The sequence below is a fragment of the Magnolia sinica genome, chromosome 11 (genome assembly GCF_029962835.1).
Source record: "Magnolia sinica isolate HGM2019 chromosome 11, MsV1, whole genome shotgun sequence".
Classification (NCBI taxonomy): domain Eukaryota; kingdom Viridiplantae; phylum Streptophyta; class Magnoliopsida; order Magnoliales; family Magnoliaceae; genus Magnolia; species Magnolia sinica.
In genome coordinates this window covers 83,608,114-83,628,861 of record NC_080583.1, presented here as the reverse complement: position 1 = coordinate 83,628,861, position 20,748 = coordinate 83,608,114, and the positions used below count along the sequence as shown (strand labels likewise).

The window sequence follows — 20,748 nt, the reverse complement described above, 5'->3', positions numbered from 1 at the left end:
TAGACCTTGGACCAGCCCATATCTCTTCTTAACCATATGGGACACAACAAATGGTCTAGATCACCAACCAACGGGCCCCAATACTATGAAAACCATCAGGCCAAGGACCTTATTGTTCAAACCCAGAAAAAGCTAACATTAAATGGCACGCAAAAGCTCAAATCCAATGATCTTTCATTAGGCAGAGTGATTGAAGGCTTGTGTAAATACTAAGCTCCACTTAATACATTGGTGGAAATGCTTTCAGAATACAATGCAGACCTAAGAACTTGCATGGTGTAAAGAACAAAAATCATATATGAAACGCAAGTTGACATGGCAACTGATCTAAAAATGCCAAAGAGAAGTTCAAACAGTGCAAGCTTTGGGATTTTCAGTACTTGGGTGGTGGTTTCTGGATCGGCAGCAATCCAAATCGCTTCTTCAGGAGCACTCTCTGCCTTGAGTACTTGTCATCCGGCGAGAAGCGAGCTGAAAAGAACCATTAGCAAATTTTTATCAGTGTAACGAACAAGGGAAACGATCATCAAATCAGTAACTAATTCAAAAGCTTTTAAACACAAATAAAATAAAAAATACAGTGTTCAGTCAAGCACGACTCCAGAGGCATTGAATTAGTTCTCCATACGAAGAAAGGCAGTCACAGAGACATTCACACCATACAAATGGTTTGGTTACTTAAAACATGACCCAAATCCAATGAATAAGAACACGGAATGTTAGATCTCCTTAACAAAGGCTGATCTCCTTCATGAGGGTTTGGTGAGCCCACATGTGTGTGGAGCCCTGCCCATCCGAGCACACGTCATGATGGCACACCTGTGAAATATTTGAGCTTTTGATCAAATGAGATACACTGTTTAGATCCTCTAGCCTAAATATTAGGACATTTCAATCCTTGGGTGGGCCACAATTTACTATGCAAACTAGCCTGTTTGGTTAACCTCAAAAGTTTTGGTTTTGATCAGATAGAACTTTTTGAACACATCTGTCCAACTAGAACTTGTTTAAATAGGCTTGAATGTATAGACAATCTAAAGAACAAATTAATGAAAAACATCCTACAGTCTATATTAACCAAACATCTATCCACTAATCAGAGGTTGGAATTGCTTAGATAATGTGATTTTTTAATGATGATCTATTCACAGCGGGACTTCCAATTCAGATGGTTAAACTAGGTGGTATGTGCCATGCATACAAATTCTAAATGAATGCGTATCAAGCGGCATACTTGACAAGAGTATCAAATAGCTCCCATTTTAAATCAATTCTCCACCACTCTCTCATATGTTCTGCAACTTGGTTCCTCTCTCCAAGTGCATTGCACGTGCCATATCTACTAGTTCTTTTAAGTTTTAATTAAGATCCAAAATATGGGGCATAAACTTAGAAAAAAACACAATCTCTAAAATAATTCAGAGTTATATTTGAGCTACCTGGATGAGCAGACTGTGTTGCCATCCCAAGCGGTGATTCTTTCTGCAGGCAGAAAAGTAACTGAGCATTATAACTTATTAGGAGAATGAATATTCTGCATGGACTCTACGGAACAGACAACACCTACTAAGTATGTGACTAAAACAACATATTCAAGTACAATTTCTGGGCTACACCCACAAATGCCAAGTTAACAAAACTCTTCCACATAATGCCTCAGCAAAACATGCAGTTACAACATGAAACTTCATACATTTTGGGCTTTAACAAACCAGCTCAGGGGAAAAACAAAAACGAGAAAAACCATCATTGGAATACTTGCTAAAATGTAACAAACCTTGTACACAAATGTTGCTAAGAACACCAAAAAAGAACAAATGTACCTTGGTGGTGTAAACTTTATCTCCGTTTTCATTTATATAGAACTGAAGATACATCGTAACAAAACTAAGCCGTCAACCTGTCAAATTTACATTAAAAGGAAAATCAGTTAAGAAAACACTCAGTGCTGCCAACTGCCAAGTGCCAACAGACCAGCTTCTGGCTCAAACCAGTAAGTCCGAGGGCAGCCCATTAGTCTGTAACCCAACTTGGGCCTTGTATTAGACCCATGTCCAGCCTATGATTAGGGCCATTGATGGGTACCTGGACCTGCTGGCACCTGGTGGACCCCGCCCAGTTTTAATGGGTTCGAGTCGCAACCCATTTTGTGTGTGTGTGTGTGTGTGTGTGTGTGTGTGTGTGTGTGTGTACTATTCTAGCAAATGAAATGAGGTTGCCTAAGCCACACGCATGTATTAGAGGCCGTATACATACCACACGTGTCAAAGTGGCACATGTGTGTATGATCTAATCCAACCATCAGGTGGGCCCAACCATGTAAATACTCTTATTTGGCCCAAAAACTAGATCCAAAGACCCGATGGGTACCTGAACCTGATCCGATATGGGTCAGGGTCTTCAAGAACTCAAACTGGATCCAGAAAGACGTTAACCCGGTTAGCCTGGGTATGGGCACTATAGGATCCAATCCGAAACCAACCAGTTAACAGCTCTACATATGACCACCATAAACCGGTTCATTCCTGAGCTCCAGCCAGGCAGTTCACAATAGAAAAGCTGCTAAACAAAAGCCTGGACCCAGCCCTTTCTTTATCAGGAAATGAAATATAGCCCTAGACCAACCAAAACAGTTCAATGTCCAGCCTTAGTCTGTGATACCAAGCCCATGGGACTCTTGGGGCAGGCTGGCCCATACAAAAATAAAAAATAAAAAATCAGCGAAGCTATATGAAGCATGATAGAATTTATGATATGGGCAATGATCACCTAAAACATATTGTAGGTTGGATAGAGAACCATCATGTCAAGCGCATATAGCATCCAAGATGAGCAAAAGATGGGCCCCTCTACGAAGATCATTGTTATAAAGATCCAGATGGTCCAATCATCAGGTGTGCCACATATCTATGTGGAATCAGACCAGTGGTGTTTCTCATCTAAACCACCCATTACATCGGACCAGCCCGATTTTTTGTGCCAGGTGATCTACATGGTGGGACCCACCTCTTGTGTGGCTTAGATGCCATACACTTGACACGTGACCAGTTGCAGATAGCTTAAGCTAACCTGCTACTGATTACAAATGATTCTCAGTCATATGATATGACACAGACTATTGACCACAATCTATGAAAAACATATCAATCTAATTATCTACAGCAAAACCCAATTCTTTGCAAACAAAAGCTAAAAGCCTGTTTGGGTGGTGGGCAAAGAAAAGAAAACTGTAATTATCATCTAATGATGATTTCTCAAAATTCTCCATGAGCATGGGTTCCCATGGATTCCATTTTGGAGTTCTTGTTTGGATACCAAGTGGAAATCCAAATAAAGCTTTCACAAAAATCACCTTGTATTTTGTACTTGAGAATTTGGCTATGCATTTGGGTGATGATTGCATTTAGAAAGGCAATGTTCCCTTTGCCATCCAAACATAGTGAAACATCCCATCATGGAAGAAAAGTCATTCTTTTCTTTTCTTTTCTTTTCCCACCATCCAAACAAGCCCTAATTTCATTAAGATCATGACTTCAATGAACAGAGGTAGCAGGGCAAATTGGTGCACATGCTACCCTTCCCCACTTAAAGACAATTGGCAGGAACCTATAAGAGCGCGTTTGGGTTCCACTAAAATGCCAGTCTCAATGACTGCTGGAAGCATACCAATGTCTTGGATGAATCTGGGGTTGTCGGCAGCATGGATTTTGGGCAATTAGGGACTGGAAAATCCAAATAGTGTTTGGCACCCCCCAAAATCCTGGATTTCAAATCCAACATCGATTGGAAATCCAGATAAGATTCCCTTTTAAAATAAAAGAGAAAAGGTGGATTGCAAAATCCTTGATTTTCAATTCTCTCCATTTGTCATAACTGATCTCTCCTCTTCTCTTTTTAGGGCTCCCTTGAGACAAAATCAAGGCTGGCCAACATAATTTCTGGAGTCCACAGGACTGAAAATCCTGCTGCTAAATGCAAGCTGAAAGAATCCAAAATCCAGGATTTGGATTCTTTGATTCCCAACTCAGAATCCAAATCCATGCGGTCAAACGACCAGCACGGAATTTCATTGGATGCATCTTTTGTGATGGTGTATTTCATGAACGGTTTGGATTTTCAAACACATGGACCATATGACCACATGCGTCAGAGAGCCAATTAACACCATGCTGGGCACATTTTAAAGAGAAGGGGTGGGACCAACTTCCGGCAAATATACATCCACTACAGATTTTATGAAAAATGTAAAATGGGTAGCATCCAAACACACCCTAAACAGTTCTAAATTTGAAATTTCAAAAATCCTACTTTAAAATGGGCAAGGCGTCATTTGGATGCCTGTAAATGGGGCAAGTTGTCAATGATTTAGGGGTTGTTTGGATGGTGGTAAATGGGGCAAGTAAATGATTTACTAGCAAATCATTTACTTGTGTTTGGATGCTCTAATTTGCTAGTAAATCATTTACAAGACAATGATTTACTAGCAAAGCCCCCTTCTCATTTTCCAGCAAAAAGGTGAGTTTTCATTTACCAATAAATGAGGAGATGGCAATGGCTTTATTTTTTTGGATGAAAGCCTATAAAGAAGATTTCATTTACCATTTACAGGCTATCCAAACACTGTAAATGATTTACTAGTAAATCATTTACAACTTAAAGCCAAACAGACAGGCTGTAAATTATTTACATCCTTTAAGTGATTTACTAGTAAATCATTTACAATGTAAACCATTTACCACCATCCAAACGACCCCTTATTACTAAATCATTTACACTGCGTTTTGATGACCTTTTTTGACTGTAAATCATTTATAGGCTGTAAATGATTTATAGCATTTACCCACATTTCATTTACAGGCAAAAAGGTGGGATTTCATTTACAGGCTCTCCGTTTACAGCCTAACGGCTATATTTTCCAAGATTTATTCTCCACTTACACGACTTAAACAATTTACAGGCATCCAAACGACAAGATTCCACCCCTGATTGTGGAATGGTGGGTGATGTGTGCGCAACGAGCACAAGATTTTGTATTTTTTGTTTTTTAAAAAGAAGAGAAGAAAGATCCAACTTTGTGTGCCGCTGGAAAAGATTGCGTACCCAAATCCCCCACCGTTCATTTGTGGGAGGGCACGGATCCCTATTTACAATCAAATTGGGGTTTTTAAGCTTCCATAAGGATCCGCGCCCAGCGTCCATGGATGGTGGAGACATGGGATTCCATGGAGAAGGAGAGAGAAGCTTACCCGGAAATTTTCGACAAGGAGAAACCACTGTGCCAGAACCCTAAAACCTTTAGGGCCTGTTTGGCCGAACCAATCCCATGGGATTAGGAGGGATGGAATGGGTTTTAAGGTAATGACGGTGGTGTTAGTGGATGTCTGATAATTCTACTGGATTGTACATAATCCAGGATGGGATCCAGGCGTGTTTGGGCGGGCGGTGGGATTTGGTGTAATCCAAGAATTTCACTGGTGATGTGTTTGGCACAAGCATTGCATTCGTCTAATCTCACGCCTTTTTATTGGTTCATTGGTCCACGCTACGTTGCTTGTGGGGCCCATAGTCGCTTGACCATGACTAACTCTAAAACGGATTGGCTACTACATCTGAGACCAGCCAGTGGCTGCTAGTCAGTGCTCTGTGAGCCCCACCATGACGCATGTGTTTCATGACATCCATTCTTCTAAAAAATCCACTGATACATATTTACAAATAGTTTCAGTATATCATGAAGATTCATGGAATTGCTATAGCTATTTCAATAAATTCCAGGGTTGGTTTGGCACGCCCGGCCAATCTTGGAATTTCCGGATCAATCTCTTCAAATCCCTTACAATTCATTCGAATCCGCCTGCCAAACAAGCCCAGCAAGCCCTTTAGGGCATGTTTGGACAGTCAAGATGGATGAGATTAGAGTGACTTACGTCCGCTATGGAAGTCTATCCCATCCCATAGCCTATTTAGGATGGTTGGTAGGAGTCGTCTCAATCGCCCTTGTAAACAAAGCCGGCGAAATCGAGTGATTCGAATGATTGACTATGGGATTTCGCCCATCCACTGCAGGATATGAGATGAGATGGATGAGATGACTCGGGCGGCCGTCTTAGCAGGTCGGTCTGAGAGAGGAGACTAATTTTTACAGCAAAGGCGTTCTCCATATAAGGAGGTGAGATGCTGAATATGGTTTCTCCGAGCTTATCAACCCATCTCTAGTTTGGTCGATCTTCTTCAACCCTACCAGTGAAACTCAGGCAATCGCAGATAAGTCCAATTGTTTGCCTTGATTTGGGTGTATGCGGCTTTTGTTAAAATAGTACCTACGAGTTGCATGGCCTATTTGGCGGGCAGATTCGAATGGATTGCAAGGGATTGAAAATATTTGGAAGGAAAAATCCGGGATTGGCTGGGCATGCAAAACAGATCCTGAGATCTGTTGAAATAGCTATAGTAATCCCATGAATCTTCATTACGCACTGAAACTGTTTGCAAATATGTGTCAGTGGATTTTAAAGAAGAATGAAGATACCAGATCTACTAAAAAGTTAGGTGGGTTAAAAATAAGGGGCTTGCTGGGCCTGTTTGGTGGGCGAATTCGAATGGATTGCAAGGGATTAGAAGGGATTGATCCGAAAATTTCAAGATTGGCCGGGCGTGCCAAACCGACCCTGGGATTTGTTGAAATAGCTATAGCAATTCCATGAATCTTCATGATGTACTGAAACTGTTTGTAAATATGTATCAGTGGATTTTTTAGAAGAATGGATATGTCATGAAACACATGCGTAATGGTGGGGCCCACAGAGCACCAACCAGCAGCCACTGGCTGGTCTCAGGTGTAGTAGCAATCCGTTTCAAAGTTAGTCATGGTCAAGCTACTGTGGGGCCCACAAGCAACGTAGCGTGGACCAATGAACCAATGAAAAAGCATGGGATTAGACGAATGCAATGCCTGTGCCAAACACACCACCGGTGAAATTCTTGGATTACACCAAATCCCACCGCCTGGCCAAACACGCCTGGATCCCATCTTGGAATATGTACAATCCAGTGAAATTACCAGACATCCACTGACACCACCATCATTACCTTAAAACCCGTTCCATCCCTCCTAATCCCATGGGATTGGTCCGGCCAAATAGGCCCTTATTTTTAACCCACCCAACTTTTTAGTGGATCTGGCATCTCCATTCTTCTTTAAAACCACTGATACATATATACAAACAATTTCAGTGCGTAATGAAGATTCATGAGATTGCTATAGCTATTTCAACAGATCCCAGGATCTGTTTTGCATGCCCAGCCAATACCGGAATTTTCCTTCCAAATATTTCCAATTCCTTGAAATTCATTCAAATCCGCCCGCCAAATAAGTCATGCAACCCGTAAGTACTATTTGAACAAAACCCACATACACCCAAATTAAGGCAAACAATCGGACTTACCTGCGATTGCCGGAGTTTCCAACCTTATTTACCGGTAGGGTTGAAGAAGATCAACCAAACTAGAGATAGGTTGAGAAGCTCGGAGAAACCATATCCAGCATCTCACCTCCTTATATGGAGAATGCCTTCGCTGCAAAAATCAGTCTCCTCTCTCAGACCAACCTACTGAGACGACCGCGCGAGTTATCCTATCCATCCCATCCCGTATCTTGCAGTGGATGGGCGAAATCACATAGCCGATCGTCCGAATCCCTCGATTTCGCCGGCTCTGTTTATGAGGGTGGCTGAGACGACGCCTACCAACCATCCCAAACAGGCTATGGGATGGGAACTTCCATAGCCGACGTAAGTCGCTCTAATCCCATCCATCTTGACTGTCCAAACACGCCCTTATAAATAGAAAGTGTTGAAACCCTCGAACCCTCCTTATATATTGTTCTTCATAAGGAGTGAATTACAGAAATGCCCCTTTATTTGCTACTCTTGCAGATAAGACACTTGGTATGCAGGCACTCAAAACTTGTACAGTTGACACACATTAACTCAAACTAAACCGACTAAATTGTGAAAGCAACCGTCGTTAGTTCACAGTCCAAAAATCAATTTTATAGAACAAAATTAACTACTAATTGGTGGTTACTTGTTTGTCGAACAAGGACCATTGGATATTTTTCGCTCTTAACCAGGCAAAAGATGTCCACCAATCTGGTAGTCAAATGGTAAAAGAAGTATATTATTTTTGTTTAGACAATTTAATTTGATTTACTTGTATGCCAACTATGCGATTTCTAGGTAATTTGCAAGTCCCTGCGTATCATCCATCACAGTTTGCCAGAGTATCAAAGTTTCTCTGCTTAAAAGAGGCATCTTGTACACCATACACGTGTCCGACATGTATTATAATCGGGAGGGTTGATATGGTGGGCCATTACGTGATAACTGACGAGAGGGGATTAGGAGCGTGCCAGTCACTCAACACGGTGTGAAATCGGATTGTGAGCTGAGTTACTCACTACGCTTTTATAGTGATGAGTAAACTGCGTTGGGCTCACCGTGAATGTATGCGGTTTATCCACTCTGTCCATCCATTTTTCAGCTCATTTTAGGAGTTGATCTAAAAAATTGAAGCATATCCAAAGCTCAAGTGGACCATACTACAAGAAATAGTGGGAATAATGATTTCGACTGATCTGTATTTTTCATCCAACCTGTTCACAAGATCACAAAAACCTGGATGAAGGGAAAACAACAATAGCAGCTTGATCCAAAAACTTCTGTGACCCCCAAGAAATTTTCAACGGTAGATAGACAATTCACACTATTTCATGTGGGATGTGGTCCACTCGATGTTTGGATATGGTTCATTTTTGGAATCAGGACCTAATACATAAATCAAGGTGGATTCCATTGAGTTTACTCAGTAGGCTAAGTTACTTAGTACACAATCCACGTCCACACGCTTAGTTACTCAGTGAGCAATTAACTTCCACACGGTGCAGGGCTGAATGTGGGGCCCACCTTGATGTATGCATTATATATCTATGCTATCCCTCCACAGTTATTTCAGCTCATTTCAAGGCATGATACAAAAAATAAGCATATCCAAATCTGAGGTAGACCACACCATAGAAAAGAGTGGTGATTGAATGCCCATCATTAAAAACTTCCTTGGCCCACAGTTTAATCGGTATGAAATTTGAGTCTTATATATATATATAGTAGGCATGCTTTACTGCTACATGCCCTTTTGAAGTTCTTCGAAGGAACCAACTCCATGTTACCTCATGTGACAAATAGCACCCCTATGCCAGACCCAAGTTATCCATCAGATGGGTCCCACAATACATCTCCGTAAACTCTTGTGTACTGTTCTAAGTTATGCCCAAATTCAAATAAACAACCATATGCTACCCGGTAGGAAAACCTAGCCTGAAAACCTTTTAACTTAGAAAAACCTAACCTGAAAACCTTTAACTGGACTTACATGTTGCAGATCCCTCTATTCTCCCATATAGGATAGAGTTGTATTAATCCCCTTGCGTTTTGTTGGTATTTTCCCATTATCATTATTTTAGCATCAAGAGTAATAGTGAGGAGCTCACCATGCTATAAGGTGGTGTGGATAGCATTTAAGGCCCATTATGATTGTTTAGGTCAAAATCTGGACCACTCTCCACTTAATGCTGCGAACTTAAAATGGACCCTGGTTCTGCACAGAAAGGTGAGCAAAGGAGACCTTGGTTTAAATAAGGGACCCTTCGATGCCTAAGTCAAGCTAGGGAATTTGGGTCTAAGTTGCGTAATGTAAAGAGAGGGTACGAGATATTGTGTACCTGTTGTAATGAGTTCCTCTAGTATTTATACCCATGAGACGATGAGATCATGTCCGTCAATCACAGTATGATTTGCTCAATCAAGCGGATGTCATGCGTGCGAAGATGTCGGTCGCGATCTTAGGATCGTGTGCCAGTTCATTCTCCTATATGCCTTAATGGGGTGTGATCTTCAACCACGTCTATACTGGGGTTGGTTCCGGAACTCGATCTCCTGAGCCGTTGATCGGACCTTATGGTCAGAGTCTATAGTCAGGATACGTCTTCAACCTCCGAGATGTGAATAGGGCTCGGCTCGGCCGATCCAGGGCTATAGTTCTTTGGATAAGGACTCTGACAAGAATTTGGCTCGGCAGATCCAGAGCTGTAGTTCTTCGGATAAAAGTTTCCGGCAAGAGCTCAGCTCGGCCGATCCAGGGCTATAGTTCTTCGGATGAGAGTTCCAAGCAAGAGCTCGGCTCGGATCACCCCATCTGTGTTTCCCCAGTAACCTTAGTTTTGGAATCATAGTTCGGAAGTAAGGCCGGACTTGTTACGATGCTCTCCTTTTGAGGCCCTACTGATCGATTCAGTTTGCTTGAGTCGGTCCTTATCAGGTCCTGCTTACATTTTCCCATAACAATGGTGTATGTGTTTTATTCACTCCATCCATCCCTTTTTCCAGTTCATTTTAGGGCATGAGCCCAAAGTTGAAGCATATCAAATGCTCGAGTGGACCACACCACATAAAACAATGGGGAATCATATACAATGCTCAAGTAGACCACGTGACATAAAACAATGGGGATAATGAAGTCCGCCGTTGGAACCTTCCCAAGGTCCACACTGATGTTTATTTGCCATCCAACCTGTACATAAGGTCACACTAAATGGATGAAGGGAAAACACAAATATCAGTTAGCTAATCCACGATCCCTTTAACTGCCTCAGCCCTCGGAAGGAGAGGGGGTCGGATAATAAGCCTGTCCAACCAGGGACACGGATTTCGAAAGCCTTTTGCAGAAAGTTCCTGGGCAGGGATGCTGGATGGGGCCCACTGCAATGTATGTGAGAAATCCATTCTGTCCATCCGTTTTGCGAGCTCATTTTAGGACGTGCACAAAAAATGAGAAATTCCTACGGTTGAAACCTTCTTGGGCTCCACCTTCATGTTTATATGATATCCAAACCATTTACAAGGTGATGAAGTGAAAAGACCAAAGGATAGCCTGAAATCGATGAAGATCTACAAAGAAAAGGATAACATCACGCACCTGGATGAGAGCTAAAACCCTAGCTGTAGTAGATCTGGGAGGAGACGATAGCTGCTCTCGTTTCTCGGACAGGTTCGATGCCTATCGCTACCTTCAACCGCGGTATTTATAGGGGATGGCGGCCCTGTGCGTCCTTGCAACTGGATCTCTTTACGGAATCTTAGATCCAACGGCTGACCTTGCAGCCACCGTCATATACACGCCGTCGGATTTCCTAATGATCGTGCGGCCAGGATTTTCTGGAGTTGGTGGGAGAACGACCCTCCCTCGAACCCTCGACCAACCACGATCGAGTCGAGCTCCTGGGTTTACCGATCAGAACCGGTAATTCACCAACCCCGGAGCGGTTATCGGCTCGGCTTGCTTCTTATTTAGCCGGTGAGGAGGGTTTACCAGTAGCGAAATTACTTTATTGCCCTTGCATGAATAATTTTGCTGTACGACAGTACGAGCAGATACGGTAGAACCGGAAGAACCTGTATATCCAAGTGCCATCTCTCTACTATCAATCTGCACCGTCCAAACTAGTGGGCCCCAATGGATGTACAATGATTTAAAATCATACCCATCAATTCATCTTTAATTTCCCACTGTGAATTTGTAGTCCACTACTTAGATGATTAAGATCACCGGATTTAACAACTTGGTCCTTCGGCTCTATGGTACAGCTCTCTTGGCTTAGCAGGAGCTTTTGCTGGAGAAGAAATTTGATATTTTGCTAAAGTGCGATGCATGAACTAGTGGGCCCCAATGGATGTACAATGATTTAAAATCATACCCATCAATTCATCTTTAATTTCCCACCGTGAATTTGTAGTCCACTACTTAGATGATTAAGATGATCCGATTTAACAACTCGGTCCTTTGGCTCTACGGTACAGCTCTCTTGGCTTAGCAGGAGCTTTTGCTGGAGAAGAAATTTGATACTTTGGTAAAGTGCGATGCATGAACTAGTGGGCCCCAATGGATGTACAATGATTTAAAATCATACCCATCAATTCATCTTTAATTTCCCACCGTGAATTTATAATCCACTACTTAGATGATTAAGATGACCGGATTTAACAACTCGGTCCTTTGGCTCTATGGTACAGCTCTCTTGGCTTAGCAGGAGCTTTTGCTGGAAAAGAAATTTGATACTTTGGTAAAGTGCGATGCATGAACTAGTGGGCCCCAATGGATGTACAATGTTTTAAAATCATACCCCATCAATTCATCTTTAATTTCCCACCGTGAATTTGTAGTCCACTACTTAGATGATTAAGATCACCGGATTTAACAACTTGGTCCTTTGGCTCTATGGTGCAGCTCTCTTGGTTTAGAAGGTGCTTTTGCTGCAGAAGAAATTTGATACTCTGGTAAAGTGCGATGCATGATACACGGTCACTCAGGCATATATGATTTTTTGGCTCAATTGCAGTTACCTTGTAAATAAATAATAATTATTTGCTTAAATAATTACTACATCTTTTCCAATATAGATAGTGACAGCATACTGTTTCAACACTAAAATTAATAAATTTGCTAAATAATTTTGAGTGGGTACCACAAGTTAATTTATTTAATTTTAGTTAATGGATGCCAGCTTTGTAATTTTTGAGTGCTTGCTAATAATCAAGTGACATACTCTACCATATTATCAAATTACTCCTATATTCATTGAGATTGATTATCTACAAACTTATATTCGATTGTGCTAACTTTTGAATGTGTAGGACATTGTGTTAATGAAAGGTCGGCCCAATCATGAAGATTACACACAAGTGAAATCAGATGCGCCTCACCTAGTTTGGTCGTCCGTCTATCAATTTTGATTGTGAGGCCCACCTGATGAAATGGATCGGCTTCTTTGCAAGATGATCTTAATGTGGGCTAGGGTTATGCAAGACAAAGTGAACATAGACCGTTGATCAATAAGGCTACCTTATAAAATTTTACAATGGGTTAATGCAGGACAAAGTCAACATGGAGTTTAAGAGTCCAAGGATTAATGCATGTTACAACATCCACGGTCTTAACTTTATAACTAGTTATTTATTTTGCATAAATAATATAGAGTTGAAAAGCTATCGGTGAACTTTATGCCTTAGCCAGTATAAAAGTTTATTGGTTGCTAAATAGTTTTTCAAGATTACAATCATTTTAGGGATTAATTTTAAGTTAAAAATTGTTACTTTTAGTAAGTTACGTATTTTACAATTTTTTAGAATATTTTAGTGTTTAAAGAGTCTTAAAACTAACTTTAAATTTTTATTTGAATCATAAATTTACTATTTTAGAAAAGTTTATTATTTTAAAAATATCATGAACTTAAAATTTAGACTTTATGTAAGTCACATTATTTGCTTTGCAAATGGATATTATAACTTTCGTTAACAATATCATTTTTATTTCTCTTTTTTGAGATATTTTTCTTTATTAGTGGATTTAAGAATTATTTAAAAATAATAATAATAATAATGATCTCTTCTTTTATCTACACAGCCTTGTATTATAAAGCTGCCAAAGGCTCATCTTCGAAATAGCTTAAACTTGCCAAACTTGTTTGTTTTTGACCAATAGAGCTCAACCTGAGCTCAGGTCTAAGTTTTACTCTGCAAGTTGACCTGGATAGACCTTGTCCTGGCAAGTCTTGCCCGTTTCAACAAAAAACTAAAGAAAGCTCCAATATGAGCTCATAGTGATTCTACTATAAAACTAGCTAATTGAGTTGACTCAAGTGAGCCTTGTCAAAGAACCACTTACTATGCATTTATGCACATTGACCTGGATAGAGGTCCCTGGGCTGGATCTGATATTCCTGACCCCATAATATATTAGCATTCCTCTCTGGTACCATGTCGAGCCACCATTTACTCTAAAAGTTTAAAGTTATAAGAGTGTGGTGTATCAATATATATCAAAGGACTTTATCACTTCAACAAGCCTAACCACTTAGAATTGAATCATGGGTCTAACTCAAGACACCACATAGCCTTGACTTATATTAATTAGCCAGTGTCCTAACATCTCATTAATGGACCCCATGGAACATTTGTATAAATATTCAGTGCTTTGGATTCTTGAAACATCCTATCGTAGCAAGAAGGTAATCACATTTGAGAATTAGCAAATACTAAATGGGCCAGAGCCTTGATTGGTTATTAACTTAGGAAGTTGGTGGGCCCTATTTGATTGGATTTATTAATTTTGCTCCAGGTCAATGCACTGGATTATTCCCTGGCCTTTGGGTTACAGAGAAAAGCTTTGATACTCCTACAGGGTGTGATGGATGATGCACATGCACTTTAAAATTACTTGGAAATTGCATACTTGCCCATTCCACTTGAGATGACCCATAAACAAAAATTACAATTCCACTTGAGATGACCGATGAATAAAAATTAAAATTATTCTTGAGATGACCCATAAATAAAAATTACAATTATTCGATGATCTGACCATTGGATTGGCCGACATTTATTTGACGGTCAAAAATAAAAAAATATCTATGGTCACATTTCAACGAACAAGTGTCCCAAACAGAGGTTACGATGGGTCACCAATCTGATTTTGGGACACTACTTATGGAGACTAGACTTCACAATTTCGAATGACACGTGTACAGTTTCTTGGTGCCTGTGTATCAAACATCTTCCAGAGTATCAAATAACTCCCCTTGGTTACGACTCTCCTGTGAATTCTCATAGAACGTAAAACTGCTTTTCTTTTTTCAGTCGTTTTCTCCTTTCAGGTGTAGGTCTCGAATCATATGCTTATCTTAAGCAAGGGTTTTAGCATGGAAAAAGTCAGATATGTAATCATGGCCCGCACAGGAATTTTAATTTCACATGTGCGGGAGCCCTGCCCATCTACAACCACATGCAGGCACACGTGCCAGTATGGAAATGTGTGCGAGATCTGATCTTTCCATCAAGTGGACCACAGTGATTAGAACTTCTCTCCTGAAATTCAAACCATTTCACACATCAGGTGGACCTCAACGAAGAAAATAAAGGACAGCAGAAGATCTAACATTATTTTCAACCGGATAGAAAGCTCAGATCCCACATAGGGGAGCACATGTACTTGAGAGCCGATGGGTAGGCTATGCGCCTGATGTAGAGCGGGTCACGGACAATTTCATGGCCAAAAAATATCTAACAGGTCCCCTAACATCCAATAGGTACTATTGTAGGATTACGGACAATTTCGGAATCCTACGATAGTATCTATTAAGATCATGAGAATTTCGGAATCCTATGATAGTATCTATTGAGGTCATGAGCATATGCTTCCAATCGCAGAGTAGAGATCATGAACAGTGTTGATCGCTTGTGGGCCAACATCAAATGGGTCTATCTGAAGAGAGGGAACAACACCATGAGTAGAAGAAATGGACCACTAAATCTGGCAGAGACGTTGGTGAAACTTGGATAGAGAAAACATGAAGGGATAGCTGATACAGGCAATCTCGGTGTATGTGTGAAGGGCAATAGTATTTACTATTCTTTTTCTCGAACACGGATTTTACTGATACGGCGGCTGTGGGAGGTGAGGACGTTTAAATTCTTAAGAAATTACTTAGAAGTTTGTGGTCAATTTCACGTGGTCAATTCCATACATTACTAAGTCAATTTTATGTGGTTATTGAATAAACTTCAAGAAGTTCGCGGTCAATTTCACTCAGTTCCCGGTCAATTTACTGAATTAATCGGTCAACTTCATGCACTACTTAGTCAATTTCACGCATTTTACGGTTAAATTGTAGTGCATTTTTGTAATACGATTGTGAATTTTAGTGCATTTTTTGTAATACGACTGTGAATTTTATATATTGAATATATTTGTTGCTTTCTTTGAAATTGTAAATTTCTTACCACTATAATTCAAATTTCCAATAAGACATTCATTTCACGATCAATTCCATGTATTTCACGGTCAATTCCCTTCACTTCACGGTCAATTCCATGCATTTCACGGTTAATTTCATGCAATTCCCCCTCACTTCACGGTCAATTCAATTCATTTCGCAGTTAATTCCCTTCACTTCACTGTCAATTCCATGCATTTCACGGTCATTTCCCTTCACTTCATGGTCAATTTCATGCATTTCACAGTCAATTCCGGCGATTCCTTTTCACTTCACGGTCAATTCAATTCATTTCACAGTCAACCTCCTTCACTTCACGGTCAATTCCATGCATTTCACGGTCATTTCCCTTCACTTCATGGTCAATTCAATTCTTTTCACGATCAATCCCCTTCACTTTACGGTCAATTCTATGCATTTCATGGTCAATTCCCCCTTCACTTCACGGTCAATTCCCTTCATTTCACGGTCAATCCCCTTCACTTCACAGTCAATTCCATGCATTTCACAGTCAATCCCCTTCACGTAACGGTCAATTCCATGCATTTTATAGTCAATTCCCTTCACTTCACGGTCAATTCCCTTCACTTCTCACGGTCAATTCCGTTGTTTCCCCTTCACGGTCAATTCAATTCTCTTAAGTTTACTCACTTTGCGGTCATTTTCAATCACTTCAGGACCAAGAAGTAAGTGAAATTCATCGTGAAGTGAGTGAACTTGCCCTAGAAGTGAGTGCAATTCATCGCGAAGTGAGTGAACCTGCCCTAGAAGTGAGTGAAATTGACCGCGAAGTGAGTGAAAATTATCACAAACTAAGTGGTATACATCCTTGCAATTGAGAACTTTGAAAATTTAACCGATAAGTACGTCATATTCGAGCTAGTACAACGGTGGATTTCCTACTACTTGATCAAATCCACCTTATACATGTGAATACTAAACGAGTTATATCATTGTGTTTATTTTCAGAAAATGGCTTCGATAATCATCCTATGCTCATATGGTGGGGAGTTAGTAAGTGAAAACAATCGATACACATACAAGGGTGGAGACTTGAAAACTACTGATGTGAGCATTGACACTACATATGATGAGTTTTTATCGAAAATATATAGGATTGCGAAAAGTATACCTAAGGATTATGATATTAGGTTGAAAGCATTGTATCCTTGCACAAACAAATCAATCCCTCCGACTGTGATTGAAGATGATGAAGATGTGAGAATGTTCTTGGCAGCACAGTTGAAGCATCTGGATCACTATATCCCTTTATTCATCGAGACAATGCAGCATGTTAATGAGGCAATACTCGAAGACCCGGTGACTTCCAGTGGTTTCAAACATGACACCCCAGCAGTAGAAAGTTTAGGTGAGGAACATGTCTTGAAATATGAATATATGGCATCACCTTCACAGGTTCTTCTAAACAACACTTTAGTACTCGAGCCGGCTCGGACATCCAACTTCATAACAAGTCAAGTGAGGGCGTCGGCTGACATGAAGCTCAGAAGTGAATATACGACATCACCTTCATTTACAATAGTAGATTTGCTCTCAACATCCAATGCCAGAAACGTAAGTGGAAGCGACATTCCATTGCCTGAGTAAGCTCTAACATCGGACTTCACCACCGGCCTTCCCATTGTGCCTTTCGAGGATGCTGGTTTCACCAATGCAGACCTGTCATTGTATTCATATTCACTTAATGATCTGATTGATATAGACATTGGTCAAACGTTTAAGGACAAGAGCCAGTGTAAGTATGTTTTGAACCAATTTTTAATTCACAACAACTTTCAATACAAGATCATGTATTCCACATCTAAGAAATTTACCATGGCGTGTATGGAAGATAAGTGTGATTGGAGGGTACACGCATTTAGGGTGAATGATGCGGGGATTTTGAAGATTAAGACTTACACATCCGTACATACATGTGGAATCATGGATGAAGAGTGATCATCAGTAAGCAAGCAGTAAGCTAGTCAGTGAACTGACTGTCAATCGCATTGAGCAACAGCTGAGATTAAGGCCGTAGGACATTATATTGGCAATGTAAAAGAAATATAATATTCTTATTAGTTATAAGAAGGCATGACGTGCTAAAGAAATTGCAATCAATTGTGTAATAGAGTCTTATAAAGACTCTTACAAAGAACTCCCGATTTACTCGCATGAGCTGAGGATGGCAAACCAGGGGACAGTGACTGCCCTGCTTGTGGATCCACAAACAGGGAGGTTCAAGAGATGTTTTGTTGCACTCGGACAATGCGTCAGAATTTTTCGAATATGTCTGCAAAGGGTCTTAGCCATTGACGAGACACATCTAAAAGGTAAGTACAAGGGTGTTATGTTCGTTGCTACGGCTTTGGATGGTGACAATCATATCTTTCTAGTCTCCTTTGGTGCTGACGGGCAGCAGTTGAGTGCGTCAATCAACTGAGTGGGCAGCCCTCTCATCAGATCAACCAGGCCTTTTCCTTCTAGGAAAGTAGTGGTAGTGAAGTGGATTAGGCCGTGCATCAACTGGGTCAAGGTGAACGTCGACGGGTCCTCCAGAGCGAACCCGGGTTTAGCAGGTGGAGGGGGTGTTTGCAGAGGAGATAAACGCCAGTTCCTTTTTGCCTTCTCCATGGGTTACGACATAGGTTCCAACACCTATGCGAAGCTCCGTGCGGTGCATGATGGCCTACACCTCTGTCTCTCTAGAGGCTTCAATCAGGCTATTATCGAATCTAACTCGAAGCAGGTTGTTAAAGTGCTAAATGGGCTATCCAATCTGGGTTGGAAGTGGTCTTATTGGGTTAGCCGGATCCTCCAGATGAAGAGTAGAGGCCACTTTGAATTTGCCCACATCTTTAGAGAAGGTATTGCCCCAGCTGACGCTTTGGCCTGCCAAGGTGGCAAGTCTCAGTTCTCCTCCTCCTTCGATCTCTTAGCAGATCTCTCACCCAAGATCCGAGGCCTCCTTTTTCTGGACAAGGTAGGGCTAGGGGCGATTAGAGTTTGTTAGAGTGTTTTTGTTTGTTTGCTCGTGGTTTGCACTGCAGTCTTTCAAGCATGGCCTCTGTCTTCTGTTTAGGGATATGATAGGTTTCCCTAGGTCCTTTTTCTCTCAGGGAATCCTGAAACCAGCTCTTTTGTAATTATCATCCCATATCTATGAAGCGCATTTTTTGCCGGGAAAAAAAAAAAAAAAACCTTGTGGCTAGGGAGAGTATGGTAACCTCTCTCTCTCTCTCTCTCTCTCTCTCATACTAACACGTTTTACACCCTATCTCCAAATATGCAACTAGATGTACAGATACTCTCATGTTCAGCTACCGTTGGTAGGGCTCTCCACGGGTCAGGTTTGAGTCGGTTAGTGGAGGAACCGTAAATGGGCTAAACGGGTTTGGCCCTGTTTTTGTCTCCAGGTCACCTTTTTTATGACCCGGATCCAAACATGTTTGTTACCCATCGGGTATTGGGACCTTCGTTTGCAGTGAGTCGGGTCACATGGGCATTTATATGGTCAGGCCCACCCGATGGATAGACTTATATCACAAACACGTGCCAATTCAACACGTACGCTTGGCCTTGCAAAACTTATTCCATTGCTACAATAACTGACATATATCAATTATCCTGATGTGATTTTAACCCAGCCCAAGATAGTGGACCCGACACGAATCCAAACAGACTGAATTTGCCCGGCCCGTTACCAACTTGCCTTCCCTAGTCAAGCCCTTATTTTAATACCATCCTCTTAATGTTGGACCGGCTAGATGGGCCCACCCATGAAAATGGGCCAGCATCAGCTCAAGATTTTTAAAAGGTGCGGTCACGCGTGTATCCACCCGTCCAATCACACACATGGAATGAAAATATATTTTCACCAAAAATTTTATTTATAATTAGATATTAAAAAAAAATACATAATATCCGATATTTTTTTAATACAAAATTGAGGCCAAACATGTCTATGCACCCATGCGACACACGCTCGGAATGATGGGACCCGAAACCATTTCAAGGCTCTGAAAAACACAAACAAAAAATATGTTAGTTAGAGTGACAATTCCATTATGGACCCACATCATAATGGCCCATTAGTCGGCCCCATAATCTATTTAACTTGTATTATTACTGGGCCCTACAATCCCAAAACAATAAAATAAGGCCCATTAATATAATTGGTGGGCCCATTACTGGGCCCAACCATCAACGGTATAAAATTCTCCAATTATCGTTGATCGAAACCGTACGCTGGCATTCGGGTGGTGGAGTGAGCCCACATTTCACCGGCAGTTGAATTGCGAGCTTTGGGTCGACGCCGAAAGAAGGGAGGAGATACGAGTTTTTGTAGCCACAGAGGCAATACAAGTCTGCCGTACGTATAGTATCACAACAGCCGTTCGATGGTGGCGATGGCGATGGGCCACGGATCGACGGTAGACAATCGGCCAACTGGGTCGTGTCCATGTCACATATCTTCATGGCCCCACCACCTTCCATGGCTATAGCCAGCAACACGACCAGCACCAGACCCACATTAACATTAGCCATTTGCATCAGATTTTCTACCATGCAATGCATGCATGCAGTGTCGAGTGAGATATTTATAGGGAAATAGGTTGAGTAGCGAGACTGGCTACTGAGGTGACGTCACCAAGTTCTGTGGGGCCCACCATGATGTATGTGTTGTATCCACGCCGTCCATACATTTGGAGAGATCATTTTAGGGTATTATACAAAGAATGAGAATGATCCAAGGCTGGAGTGGACCCCACCACATAGAACAGTGAGAAGATTGATGATCACCGTTGAAACCTTCCGAAGGTCCACCATGATATTTATTTGAGATCCAACCTGTTCATGTGTTA

At 41.2% G+C, this 20,748-nt stretch overlaps 2 protein-coding genes across 4 annotated transcripts; both read right to left on the bottom strand.

The window, feature by feature from the left end:
* Positions 1-157: 157 nt before the first annotated feature.
* LOC131219556 (H/ACA ribonucleoprotein complex subunit 3-like protein) lies at positions 158-11,189 on the bottom strand. 3 transcript variants are annotated; one of them, XM_058214757.1, is made up of 4 exons: positions 11,032-11,189; positions 1,824-1,900; positions 1,440-1,482; positions 158-471 (listed from the first exon to the last, which is right to left on the bottom strand). In XM_058214757.1, the coding sequence occupies exons 2-4, from the start codon at positions 1,875-1,877 to the stop codon at positions 374-376; spliced, it is 195 nt and encodes a 64-aa protein (XP_058070740.1). In that variant the 5' UTR covers positions 1,878-1,900; positions 11,032-11,189; the 3' UTR covers positions 158-373. The 3 variants fall into 3 exon arrangements, with proteins under 3 accessions (XP_058070740.1, XP_058070739.1, XP_058070741.1); XM_058214756.1 differs by lacking the exon at positions 11,032-11,189 and adding an exon at positions 5,247-5,298; XM_058214758.1 differs by lacking the exon at positions 11,032-11,189 and adding an exon at positions 2,371-2,606.
* Positions 11,190-19,805: 8,616 nt separating this feature from the next.
* Positions 19,806-20,489, bottom strand: LOC131219555 (putative lipid-transfer protein DIR1). Its single transcript, XM_058214755.1, has 2 exons — positions 20,131-20,489; positions 19,806-19,902 (listed from the first exon to the last, which is right to left on the bottom strand). Exons 1-2 carry the CDS (start codon positions 20,459-20,461, stop codon positions 19,895-19,897), a joined length of 339 nt encoding a protein of 112 aa, XP_058070738.1. The 5' UTR covers positions 20,462-20,489; the 3' UTR covers positions 19,806-19,894.
* Between the last annotated feature and the right edge of the window lie 259 nt (positions 20,490-20,748).